Source organism: Canis lupus, chromosome 26, assembly GCF_011100685.1.
Source record: "Canis lupus familiaris isolate Mischka breed German Shepherd chromosome 26, alternate assembly UU_Cfam_GSD_1.0, whole genome shotgun sequence".
NCBI lineage: Eukaryota > Metazoa > Chordata > Mammalia > Carnivora > Canidae > Canis > Canis lupus.
The window spans coordinates 4,478,976-4,492,645 of record NC_049247.1 but is presented as its reverse complement, the minus strand read 5'-3'; the positions used below and the strand labels follow the sequence as shown (position 1 = coordinate 4,492,645).

At 45.5% G+C, this 13,670-nt stretch overlaps 1 protein-coding gene across 1 annotated transcript; it reads left to right on the top strand.

The window, feature by feature from the left end:
- The first annotated feature begins 924 nt into the window (after positions 1-924).
- On the top strand, positions 925-2,044 carry LOC477441 (glyceraldehyde-3-phosphate dehydrogenase-like). The gene has a single exon (XM_038574522.1). The coding sequence runs from the start codon at positions 925-927 to the stop codon at positions 1,924-1,926; it is 1,002 nt and encodes a 333-aa protein (XP_038430450.1). The 3' UTR covers positions 1,927-2,044.
- The last annotated feature ends 11,626 nt before the right edge of the window (positions 2,045-13,670 follow it).

Here is a 13,670-nt window from a genome sequence, read left to right as displayed (position 1 = left end):
CTGTGCTGCACTGTTGGTACATAGCTCAGCTGTGGGCTTGCCTGGATGTTCCCTAGCCCAGTCTTATTTTTAGGTTAAAACTGCCCACTTTAGGGCAGCCCCAGTGGCTTAGCGGTTTAGCGCCGCCTTCAGCCCAGGGCGTGATCCAGGAGACTCGGGATCGAGTCCCACATCAGGCTCCCTGCATGGAGCCTGCTTCTCCCTCTGCCTCTCTCTCTCTCTCTCTGTCTCTTTCTCTGTCTCTCTAATAAATAAATAAAATCTTTAAAAAAACCCTGCCCACTTTAGAGGTGTCCTTGGTTCAAATCAAAGAGTAAAAGTCCTCTCCTGCCTTGTTCTCTCCAATTTACAGCCAAGGATCTGACTCTTTAAAGACAAGTTTCCTGGGACCATCTCCATGGTGGTAGGTGTGCTGGGGTCTCAGTGTGAAGGCAGATCTACCACCCCTGGTTCATGTCCCATCCTCCCATGTGCTGTGCACCGATGTGGTCCTGGGGGCCTCCTGGCCACCTTGACAGTTGAGGCCCGGCCTTCAGGAGCTCACACACAAAGGAGGGAGGGTTTAGACCGTGCACAGGCAAATGAATAAACCACACACACACACACTCACACACACACACACATACACACACACAGAGGACTTCTAGGTGAGGATAAATGCTATGAAGGCAATAAATGAGGTGGTTTGATGAAGAGAGACTGGACCAGGTTGTTGGAGCTGCCAGAGGCAGCTGGGTCCAGGAGGCTTCTCCAGGAGGTGGCGTGAGGACCGAGACCAGGAAGTGGCATGAGGATGTCCCTCTAAGGAAGGAGGGGGCAAAGGAGCTAAACCAGGAGTAGGAGCTCCAGATAGCTCTCTGCTCCTCCCTGTTTGACAGACAGCCGCATCTTCTGGTGTAGGGCCAGCCGCGTCCCCGAGACATGATGGTGAAGGTCAGAGTGAACGGATTTGGCTGTATTGGGCGCCTGGTCACCAGGACTGCTTTTAACTCTGGCAAAGTGGATATTGTCGCCATCAATGACCCCTTCATTGATCTCAACTACATGGTGTACATGTTCCAGTATGATTCTACTCACGGCAAATTCCACGGCACAGTCAAGGCTGAGAATGGGAAACTTATCATCAATGGGAAGTCCATCTCCATCTTCCAGGAGCGAGATCCCGCCAACATCAAATGGGGTGATGCTGGTGCTGAGTATGTTGTGGAGTCCACTGGGGTCTTCACCACCATGGAGAAGGTTGGGGCTCACTTGAAGGGCGGGGCCAAGAGGGTCATCATCTCTGCTCCTTCTGCTGATGCCCCCATGTTTGTGATGGGCGTGAACCATGAGAAGTATGACAACTCCCTCAAGATTGTCAGCAATGCCTCCTGCACCACCAACTGCTTGGCTCCTCTATCCAAAATCATCCATGACCACTTTGGCATCGTGGAGAGCCTCATAACCACCGTCCATGCCATCACTGCCACCCAGAAGACTGTGGACGGCCCCTCTGGGAAGCTGTGGCATGACGGCCGAGTGGCTGCCCAGAACATCATCCCTGCTTCCACTGGCGCCGCCAAGGCTATGGGCAAGGTCATCCCTGAGCTGAACAGGAAGCTCACTGGCATGGTCTTCCATGTCCCCACCCCTAATGTGTCAGTTGTGGATCTGACCTGCTGCCTGGAGAAAGCTGCCAAATATGACGACATCAAGAAGGTAGTGAAGCAGGCATCGGAGGGCCCCCTCAAGGGCATCCTGGGCTACACTGAGGACCCGGTTGTCTCCTGTGACTTCAACAGTGACACCCACTCTTCCACCTTTGACGCCGGGGCTGGCATTGCCCTCAATGACAACTTCGTCAAGATCATTTCCTGGTATGACAATGAATTTGGCTACAGCAACCGGGTGGTGGACCTAATGGTCCACATGACCTCCAAGGAGTAAGAGCCTCCTGGACCACCAGCCCCAGCAAGAACAAGAGGAAGAGAGAGGCCCTCAGCTGCTGGGGAGTCCCTGCCCCAACTTAATCCCCCAACACACTCCATCTCCTGATCTCCAATTTACATCCTAGACCTGGAGGAAGGGGAGGGGCTTGGGGAGCTCTACCTTGTCATGTACCATCAATAAAGTATACTGTACCCAGCCAAAAAAAAAAAAAAAAAAAAGGAGCTCCAGACAGAGATGAGGAGGGGCAGAGGTTGGGGCAGGAATGAGCTTGGATGGGATCCCTGGGTGGCTCAGCAGTTCAGTGCCTGCCTTTGGCCCAGGGCATGATCCTGGAGTCCCGGGATCGAGTCCCACATCGGGCTCCTGCATGGAGCCTGCTTCTCCCTCTGCCTGTGTCTCTGCCTCTCTTTCTGGGTGTGTCTCTCATGAGTAAATAAATAAAATCTTAAAAAAAAAAAAAGGAATGAGATTGGCTTGTTCCAGAAACAGAAGCAGACAGGGTGGCCAGAGTGAGCATGTTGACCACCTGACCAGGTAGGTTTGAAGCAACTGGTTCTAAGTCTACTGAAGACCGAGGATAGCTCCAGCAGATGTTTTAATTACTTGTTCTTTTCCAATAATCTCTTACCTGGATGGCTGCAGGATGTGAACTGCTTCTCTTAAACCATTTGTGTGCCATCAGGGAAGTGACAAAGGCACCACAAGTGGACAGGAGTGTTGTTGACTGTGTGTCAGAACAGAGGCCTAGCGGTCTCATGGTGGGCGTGTGCCATGCATGCTTTCTCGTCAAAGGGGTTGATGTTGTCTCAAGAAATTCCACCGGCCAAGGCCATCTCCCACTCTTGCCCTTACAGTGGTTGGTGACTCCTCCTTTGTTGTGGTAGCTGGAAGCTTTGTGTTCGCTTACATTACAATGAAAGCTGGTTTTACCTCTGGTCAGTGCTTCGATTTTCCACCAGGCAGGCTGGTAACAAAACTCATCTTTTAGGACAAACTAAACCTTGTTTTGTCTGTTGAGAATTAGCTTAAAATCTGCCAGAGACCAGGCTCAATCAGAAACGGCAGCCTTGGGCCATTTGGTGAAGGTGAATCTAATTGAAAGATTTGCAGAGTTTAATGGAAGCAAAACGGAACGAAATGTTGACACGCTAATCTACAGAAACAAAACATGAAATCACATGTGCTATAAAAAGGATTTAGAGACAGGTTCACACATTTGAGGAAACTCAAAAGCTTAGATGTATTCAATGCTATAATTTATTGTACCTCATTTTAGGCATGATACGGTGTCGGGATCACATGGAAAAATGGTTCTTATCATTCAGAGAAATGTACTGAAATATTTATAGATTATCCGTTGAAAAATCTGTCTCTGAAGGGATTTTCAGAGCTTGTAAACACTTGTGGGCACAGATGATTTTCAAGGCTCTGCTTCTCTGGGGAGGCTTATGCGGACCTGACTTTGTGAATGTTTGCGGATCAACTCCGGGTTTCCACCCATCATCACACAGCCCAAAGATCTCATACAGTCCCTCCGGACTTTTGAGGTTGTGCTTCTCAGGTACATGCTCATGATGAGGTCTTTCAGCTACACGTTTGTTTCCAAATATGCAGTATCGAATCCTTCAGGCGCTGGCTCTACTCCCATGTGTAATAGAAGCTTCCGAATGGGTGGCCATGGTGAGAGCCCCTTACTGAAAAGTCCACGGAATGAAGCAATTGCGTGGACATAGTGATGGGGCCCGGTGCCGTGTGAGACTGGAAATCGTGCTGACTGTGTAAGTTGTGCTGAGTTATGATACAGTAGCCCATTATGGCACCATCTCCATCCCCATCGTTAAGAAGCTCATCTGTTTCTTTGATAGAAGTCCTTTTTGCGTTAGAGCCAGTGCTTCGCTCAGGAGTGTGGGCTGATGGGAAGCGGGCATTTGCTGTGCGGAGGGCAGGGTGCGTGGTGGAAGGGGTGCCCCAGAGTGCGCTTATACCCTAGCCACAGAGCAGTGGGTACCGAGGGCTTGAGTGGTAAATCTTTCTTTTTAACAGGTGCCTTTTGCATGCTTAGATCACAGGGAATTCTAATATTAAATACATGATTACGATAGACTTCTCCATCAATAAATTAACAATAATACTATTAATAGAAATGATGAGGGCAAGGAGGGGGAGGAATGTGCAATGAGGCACCATATTCCTTGTGGACCAGCTCAGGAATTGGTTCCAGTCTCACTGTGATTGCTCAGAACTCTCCACTCTATCACTTATTTGCTATTTTAATTCTCAGATGAAGATATCATTTCTACTCTTTATTTGCCAGCAGCAGCCCTGGCCTATTCCTGCTGGACTTCCCCTCAGTGCTGGGATGAAGAGGTTGCCCACTGTCTCTCTCCACAGAGGCTGGTTAAGACATTGTTCTGGTGCATCTTCACCAGAGAAATCTCTCACTGCTGCATGCCGAGCAGTGTGGGGACCCCCTGCTGCAGCGGCCCAGGAAGCAGACAGCCCCTCACCCCTGGCCAGATGGCTGGCTGGGGGCGATTGTGTCCCTCCTGGCTCTGGGGAAACTGGAGCTGCCGACACCTGGACCCCACAGGGCAAGTTTCCATCACTCGGTGTGAAAGAGCTCCATCCCTCAAATGCATCTCTTGTTAGTTTGAGCACAGTTCAAGCAGAGAGAAATCATGCGTCGAGTGCTGCTTTCATTTTGGCCAGCCCAGGGGGAAAGGGTTATTATCGTTTGAAATAAAAGCCCTGGTTCATGTCTGAGAACCACTTGCGCCATGGTGAAGACCTTTGGAGAGGGGCAGACCTCAGTGACAGTGACTGTCCATCGCTGTACCCCGCTGCGGAGGCACCACAGTTTCTGTTTTTCCGCCTGCGGAGATGGGACGCTGGCCACCACCTCCCGGGGCCCTCCAGGGCTGCATCCATCCTGCAGGTTAAATCCTCAGCTCCGTGTGTGCCCCAGCCAGGGAGCTCCTCTGTGAGTGGAGTGGCGGCCTTCCTCTAGTTGCACTGGAGCCACTAAACCCCTCCTCCAGCTCCAGAAAGGTCCTTTGTTTATTGTCAGCATGGCCACTCTTGGTGGAAAATGATGTTTCCCACAAAGCTCAGGAGTGTAGGCTTCAGTGTCAAGTGTGGCACAAGCCCCACTAGCCCAGGGATCTGTGTGTGTGTGTGTGTGTGTGTGTGTGCGTGTGTGGCTGGCATTGCTCTGCACATACTCCTGGTGAGGAAGGTGTGGTCTGTGGGTTCAGGAGGGTCTGCTCATTTATAACTTAGTTTTAAAGTTCAGTTTTGGTTGTGGGCTCCGTTATATGACAAGAGAAGCACATTCTCGTCTGTTTCTCTGACTTGAGGGCCTGGGTTCTGTTCTTTTTCATCATGCTGATGGGAGCAAACACGTTGACCAGGTCAGGAGGAGTATGTGCCAAGGAGATTTAGGACTCAATTCTCTGTTTTTCTCTCAACATATCCATACTATTTTTCTTATTCCATTTATAAATGCTTACCATTTAATTTAATTAACTTGGATGCAAACTTTCCTCCCTAAAGACCTATAATTTATGTAATGTAAGGTGCATGTGTGCTGTCCCGGCTTCTCTGAGTGGCACCACAGTGATGCTGAAGTTGCACTTGGATGACTTCTCCTCTGACCTGAAGGGTTGGCAGAGGCAGCACAGACCATACCTTCGATTAATGATTCCTCCCACTTTTCCTCATGAGAAAAGGACAGGTCTCCAGGTAGCCTGGATACTTCACAATGTTGTAATGGTGGGCAACTAGAAATTAAGCATCCATCTATTATGATGATGATGATGATGATGATGATGATTATCATTATTATTTGCAAAATACAGATTCCTTTATTCAGTACAAAATAATACGGATTATAGAAAGTTTTTCAAATGTACAGAAAAATAAAGTAAGGATACTTATTCAAACAAAAATGAAGCTAATGAATATACTGGTCTATTTTGTGCTTTTTTTCTATGCCTTTTCATATTTTCTTGTAATCATATTTATACTGCTTTGTATTCTGCCTTTTTCAACCAACATTAAATGTAAATATTTATCATATTATTTTAAGTTCTTTTTTTTTTTAAAGTAAGTTCTAAGCCCAACGTGGGGCCTGAATTCAAGACCTCATGGCGCTGACATCAAGAATGGCCAGCTCTATCCACGGAGCCAGCCAGGTGCCCTGTATTTTAAATTCTTCATAAACAGGAGCACCTGGGGGCTCAGTTGGTTAAGCGTCTGCCTTTGTCGGCTCAGGTCATGATATCAGGGTCCTGGGGTCTAGGCCCACGTCCTGCTCCCTGCTCAGTGTCTGCTTCTCCTTCTCCCTTGGCACCTCCCCCAGCTGTGTTCTCTCTCTCACATAAATATATAAAATCTTAAGTAATTCTTCATAAACACAGTTTATGTCTCTATAATACTTACTCTTTATGTATAAGTTTAATTTACTCAGTGCCCCATTTTCAGTATCAACATTCCTGACACGTAGTGTGATCTCTGTAGTATTAATAACAGACCAGCCGCAGTAACAGGCCGTGTTGAGTGCTTCCCTGGGGCCAGGTACCATGTGAAGCACTTTGTGTCATCTCCTGGGTCCTCATGAGCATGGAGGCGAAGTCTACTAGGATTGCCACTGGAAGAGTGAGAACACAGAGATGTAAGGGATTTATCAACATTCCCAAGGTCATACGGTCCAGGGTCAGGGTGGGCATCTAGTTTGAGGTGTTTGGATTGTGTTTGGATTCACGCCTGGAGGGGGATGTGAGGTTCCCTTCTGGTTCTGGCGCGGCAGCATAATGATCGTTTGTGGGAAGCAGGTGGCTGGCTGTGGCTGTGGCTCAGCCCTTGGTCCTCCTGGCTCTCCCTGGGGTCAGAGCCTCTGGGACCCCTATCCTCTCCACTCTCATCCTGTCTTCCTTAGCCCCTTTGCCAAATTTCTGAATGCTTCATGTGCAGATTCACTCATACACAGTGGGTCTCGGGATCAGATGCTTTCCACCCCATGGAGAAACTGAGGCTTGCAGGTGCTAAGGAACAAGTCCTCTGTTACATAGCCAGAGTGCGGCAGAGCTTGGATTCAAACCTGGTTCCTTGTGACTCCAAGGCCACAGCTCCTCGTCACTCTGCGAAGTTACTTGTCCTTATTAATGCCACTTTTCACTTGTTCTGCGTAATTTTGAAATTCTACTTTATTGCATTCAAGCTGTGTGTGTTACTGCCATCATGATAATCATTGACCACCAGGTTTATTTTAAGGATATCTTTCAGTTCAAAAAGACTTTTCAGTTTGGGCTTTCATAAAACAAACAAACAAACAAACAAAAAACAAAGGGATAAGTAAGAGAGAGAAGGAAATCCAGATAAAACACATTAGGAGAATATCAGGTTACAGTGAAAAGTACTTGCTTTGAAGTCTGATGCCTACAAGTTCCAATCTTAAATCTGCCTTTTACTAGCTTTCTCCCCATTGATATTTTATTAAACTCTCTAGCTTTAAGTCTTTGTATCTGTCAAAAAGGAATAATAATAGTCCTTGTCTCATAAAATTGGCATAAAAATTCACTAAAACAATGGATATAAAATACTTAGCAGTGTCTGGTAGGTGGTGAATAATTAGGAGTATGAGTGAATGAATGTTGCAAAACAATCTTTTTTTTTTTCCTTAAGATTTTATTTTTAAGCAATCTCTGTGCTCAATGTGGAGCTCAAATGCACAGCCTAAAGATCGAGTCACATGCTCCACACACTGAGCCAGGCCAGATGCCCTCCAGAAAAACAGTCTCCTAATATCCCATGGTATTCTCTGTGTAATTGAATGGACTGCAAAGACATAAATGGTTGAGGAGATGTAAAGGAGCGTTGACCATCACTGGCCTTCATTGAATATTCACAAATGGAAATGAATAGTTGTTGAGAAGATACATGAAATCTAGAGGGGGAAATCGGGATTGATCCAAATCAATACGATCCAGTCATTCGGAAAAAAATCATTCACTGATTGCACAGAGATGCTTTAAGACTATGGCAGGGCGGAGGGGGAGTGGTGGGCATGATCTCAAGTCCCCCCGGCTCACTGTCTTGCCGTAAATGTCAAGCCAAAATCAGGGATCTTGTCTTGGTTGTTTCCAACACACACCTGTAGTACAAGGAAGAAATTCCTGATGACATAATCTAAGCCTTTAAATTGAGACATCCCTGAACCTGGTAGACATTTACATCCTTACAGTCCTTTTATACCCTTAAAAAAATCATTCTCTCTTCTCCTACTAAAATTTAAGGCACCTAAGGAGAAAGACTCTGTGCTCTGTTTACCAAAATATTCCTACATTTACAGCAATGTCTATCACATGGTAGATACTTTTGTTTTAAGATTTTATTTTTAAGTAATCTCTACACCCAATGTGGGTCTTGAACTCACAACCCCGAGAGCAAGAGTTGCATGTTCCACTGAATGAACCAGCCAGATGCCCCCATGGTAGATACTCTTAAAAATATGTATTCACTGAATGACTGGTAAATATAGAACACTAAACTCCCATCTGGCTTTAAAGAGGATGTGGAAGATTGTGAGCACCATACAAAATTTCAAGTAGATACACTGTTGGGCCCTGGGAAGAAGTTGAGAAAGAATGCAACCAAGGAAGCCAATGAACAACTAACCATCTAAGTAGGATGGCGTAATGATGGTATCGATCATTTCCAATAAATGGAGCTGAAAATACACTGTATTTCTGTAACTGCTTACATCCTGTCTGAATGCATGTGTTTTGATTTTGGTGGCTCCATCATAAACTTAAATAATTCTATATTTGTGAATTGGCAAGTTCCTTTGTGTCTTGATTTCTGGTTTCCCCAATGTATGCCAATTTGAGGTGAGTTAAGAATAAAAAGTCTTTACTACCTTGATAAAGTTCTGTGACTTTACATTCATGACTCTGATAGCATAGATCGATTCAGCTTGGCTTTATTTTATTTTTTAAAGATTTTAATTTTAAGTGATTTCTACACCCAGCATAGGGTTTGAGCTCACTATCCTGAGATCAAGGGTTGCATTCTCTACCGACTGAGCCAGCCAGGTGTCCCCTGTTGGTTTTAATTTAATTTCCTTTGAAAAGTGAAAATTTGGAGTTTCTTTTGACTTCATTCTTCAGGTGTCTTTTCTCTGTTGCCTTCCTGTGATGTCATACCCACCCAGCAAGGCCCACTTTAGAGCTTAATGCTGACAAGTCCTCAGAGGGTGGCTGTCTCTGATGAGATCCCCTAGAAGCAGAGCCCAAGACAAGGATCCAAGGGTGGGTGGTCAATTTAGGTGAAGGAAAGATCATCCAGGAGGTAGACTCAAGAAGTGAGACGAGAAAAGGTAGACAGACAATCAGGGAAGGGTCTGGTGTTCCAGTTACCTACCATCACAGGCTATGATGTGCTTAAACTCCCTGCAGAGACTTGAGAGACCAGGAGAAAATAAATCCCATACCCTTAATCCATGAGGGCCACAGGAGCTGGAGGCTGTGACCGATCCCCTCTCCTTATCCACGGATGAAGGCTCACTCCGCCTGCACCTAGGCCAGCACTCCCAGCCCGGCGCGGGGAGACAGCACAGAGTGCAGGGCGCTGGGGGAGAGGCACGCGGGCGGGGTGGGGGCTCCTCTGGCAGACACCCACCTGGTAAGGGCAGGGGACGCGGGCAGGGGACGCCGATGACAGTGCTCGCCACTGCATCTCTTGTGTTTATGCCAAATGACCTTCTCTTCTGTGACACGGTTGTGGCTGTTCTGGATCCTAGACACCCAGTCTGCTTTTAAAAGGAAAAATAAAACATCGGTTTACCGCGTGTTCCAAGCATCCATTCCAAATGAACGTTTGAGTTCATACAGAAAGTGCTTGGAGGACTCTCGAGTTGAAGTTCAGGTTCTCATTCGTTTGGGGAATACAAAAAATAGTGAAAGGGAATAAAGGGGAAAGGAGAAAAAATGAGTGGGAAATATCAGGGAGGGAGACAGAACATGAGAGACTCCTAACTAGGAGTCTAGGAAACGAACTAGGGGTGGTGGAAGGGGAGGTGGGCAGGGGGTTGGGGTGACTGGGTGACAGGCACTGAGGAGGGCACTTGGAGGGATGAGCACTGGGTGTTATGCTATATGTTGGCAAATTGAACTCCAATTTTAAAAAAATACGTAAAAAAAAAAAAAAAAGAATAAGAAGTTCAGGTTCTCGTCGAGCACTCTTACCGGTGGTGAACTCGGAGGAAGGGAGGCCCCTATCGCAGTTCTGTCTGGGAACTAAAGACAAACGTCTGGGTGGCTCATTTCATGCTTTTTTGTTTGCGTGGTTTTTGTTTGTTTATTTTTAAATATTTTATTTATTCATTCACGAGACACAGAGAGAGGCAGAGGCAGAGGCAGAGGGAGAAGCAGGCCCCATGCAGGGAGCCCGATGCAGGACTAGATCCGGGGACCCCAGGGTCACACCCTGGGCGGAAGGCAGATGCTCAACCACTGAGCCACGCAGGCGCCCCTGTTTGTGTTCGTGTGTGTCCTTTCTTTCCCTTCGCCAGGGGTATCCAGTCCATGTCCCTCCACCCCGGCTGAGCAGGTCCTTTTATATTCCAGGACTCAAGCTGTGCCACTCAGGCCTGAGCCATTTCCGATTCTTTCCCTGCCTGTCCCCGTGACAGCTGGTGCCCCTCTCCTGCCAAGCCGCCCTCATTCCTGCTCCCCACGCTCCCCACAGAAGCCCACGTGACACACTGACCGTGCCCTCCTTATTTCAATGGCTCCCTACCTCCATTAGCCCAAATATGTCAGTGCAGCAAACAAGCACTCCCCCCCCCACACACACACAACATTTCCTAGTTATCATTTTTTCCCTTTCCTAGAACACACCTACCCAACAGTCCCTACTTCACCCTGCACACACTTCTTCCATGATAGCCCATCATTCTTTACTGCTATCATCTATTTACAAATTAGTCTTGGGGGGAAAAAGGGCAAAAACAAAAATAAGCACAAAAACAGATAAATTTGTCTGATCTGATCTGGCTCTGTGGCCTTGGTGCCAAACTCAGTGCTGGGAACACGGTGAGCATGAAGTAGGAGCTCTGTCCCAGGTTAGATCTGCTGGTGCTCTTGACATTGCTCTACACAGGCATTAGTCAGAAGCTTGAGTAGAATAAGATCAGGTGGCTGCACACAAGCCCATAGAAACCTGGAGAATTATCTCAAAGTTTTCAATTAATTTCCACCTCTCTGCACAGTTAATTTTTTTTTCCACATCCAGTGTGGCAGGAAAACAGTCCCTTACGATATAAAATAACCTCTTACTGTTAAGAGAGGAACATAAAAAAAAAGTCACTACAATTGAAGAAGGACCTTCCATTCCCACCCAGCATGTTCTACAAGCGTCAAAACCTAGACATACTTAGGATTCGTTGAATCTACTGATAATTTTTAAAATGAGAACCTTAAGTTTTACATTCATTCTAATATTCTTGTCCCTATGGTGTTAGTATCTAGGGTGATTGCATGATCCTTTCAGGAGGAAATTAAGTCTGACTTTCTCTTCTTTTTTTTAATGGGAAATTTCACCATGCATCCAATAGAAAGGAGTCAGATGCTTACATGAACTCCCAAGGACTCATCATTACTGGTTTCAACGGTTGTCACTTATACTAATCTTTCTCTGCACCCATTCCACCTATAATATTTATTTTAAACATGCCAGGTATCAAAGAACTTCAGTAAATACTTTATCTCTAAAGAGAAGAATTCTTTTTATTATTAGCATAACTGTAGCATCATCCCTACTTCTACTAAAATTAACAATAATTTCTTAGTACCCTTTGCTACCTAATCAGGGTTCATGTTCCCTGACCTTTTCAAGAATGGCTGTTTGCTGGTTGGTATGTGTGAGTCAGGTGTCCAAGAAAACCTCTTGCACATTGCACTTGTGTATCTACTTCCTAAATCTCTTGATCTATAACAGTCTCCCATCCTTTCCTTTTATGGTGGTGCTATTTATTTGTTGAAGAAATCATGGTGTTTGAATAACCATAAGGTTATTCATCGTGTGGACTTGACCAACCACATCTTTGTGATGTTGTTTACCCAAAGCTCACAGTTAATGCTAGAGGTTTGATTGGATTTGGTTCATCTTTTGGAAGGATTAGTTCACGGGTAGTGCTTCCTATTGCATCCTATCTGGAGGCTCCAGTTCGCTGGTTGTTTTCCATGGGCAATGTTCCAAAAGATTCATGCAGAGAGATGCTCTTTTGATTCCAGATGGAGAGCTCAGGATTCTGTTCAAGTTTTGGAAGTGTTAATAATATATAAGTGATACTTTTTATTGTGTAATTTCTTATTTGGTTTATTGTCTAGGGTCTCTTTCTTGGTGTATGTATTGTTCTTCATAGGCCAAGGAAGATCTGTAACAGGATGACTGAGACTCTGGGAATCTACTTGTTGACATTTCCTAGAAGGGTCCAGTTAACTGCTGCTGACTTCTGGGCTAGAGAGGTCTTCTTTACATAGATTTCTCAGCCAAACCTGAGAAGGACATTATGTTTGGACATTCTTGGAAGAAAAAGAATCCTAAATCCCCAGGACCCTTCAAAATACTCCCTTTAGAGGCACATGCCAGACAGGTATCTCCTTTCTGTGGATGCCTGTAACATATGTAATCTATGTAGAAAATAATCTATAAATAAATGTACTTTGTAGGTCCAATGCTATTTAATCCAAGTTCCCTTGGGATTTTTTTTATGGAACTTGGAACTATTCAGAAAATTATATGGCAGAGAAAAATAGCAGGGCCAGAAAGGGCTGGCTGTGGACCAGAGGAGCCAGCCCATGCCCCATCTGTAGTGAAGAGCTGTTGTTGGTAGGTGGCTGGCCAGGCTGGTCTGCATTCATTACACCCTTTGTGTTGAAGGCTGGCCCTGGGACCCGTTCTCACAATGGACTGGGAGCCAGTGATGTGTGCCACTTCTTAGCCTCAGCCTTAAGAAAGCCTTTGCCCTCTACTTCCTATCTCCTCCTCCATTTGTGGCCAGAGGTAGGTAACAGTGAGGCCCAAAGTGACTGTGGAGCCACAGGATGGAAGGAGTCTGACTGTGATTCATGGCTAAGAAGAAAGTCACTTGCCAACCAAAATGCTTGCCTTGGACAGTTTGATGAGTGAGAAATAAATTCTGTGTTAAGATGCTGAATTTGGAGGTATGTTTATTATAGCAATCCAACATTTCCCTGACAATACAGAAGTATTGAGGATCATCACCTTGATATAACCTATAGTGCATAGGGTAGTTCTATCATAGCCTGATATAAGGACACATACATCTCAATGGCTACTGAGAAGTTGCCTTCTGTAAAATTTTAAATGTGCATATTTTCACCAATATGATTACTCCAAACCCGGATATTAGTAAGTCTTTTTTCTCAATCTTCCTAATTGCATTCACACACACACAGAGTTACCCTGATGACTTCTGAGTTTGAGAAGGATTTTATGTATTTTTAAAGCCTTTTTCTTTCTTTACATTCAAATGCTCTAACCATTTGAAGGGGGGTTGCCTGTATTGTTATTTCTAAAATATGGCAGTTCTTAAGATATCTGAATATTAATCATTTCTCTGTTAAATATATTATAACTTTTTAAAAAGATTTTAGTTTTAATTATCTCTCCACCCAGCATGGGTCTCAAATTCATAGCCCCGAGATCAAGAGTCACAT

Bases quoted from the DNA above. Each gene is read 5' to 3' on its own strand.
- LOC477441 (XM_038574522.1), top strand. From the start codon at position 925: ATGGTGAAGGTCAGAGTGAACGGATTTGGCTGTATTGGGCGCCTGGTC.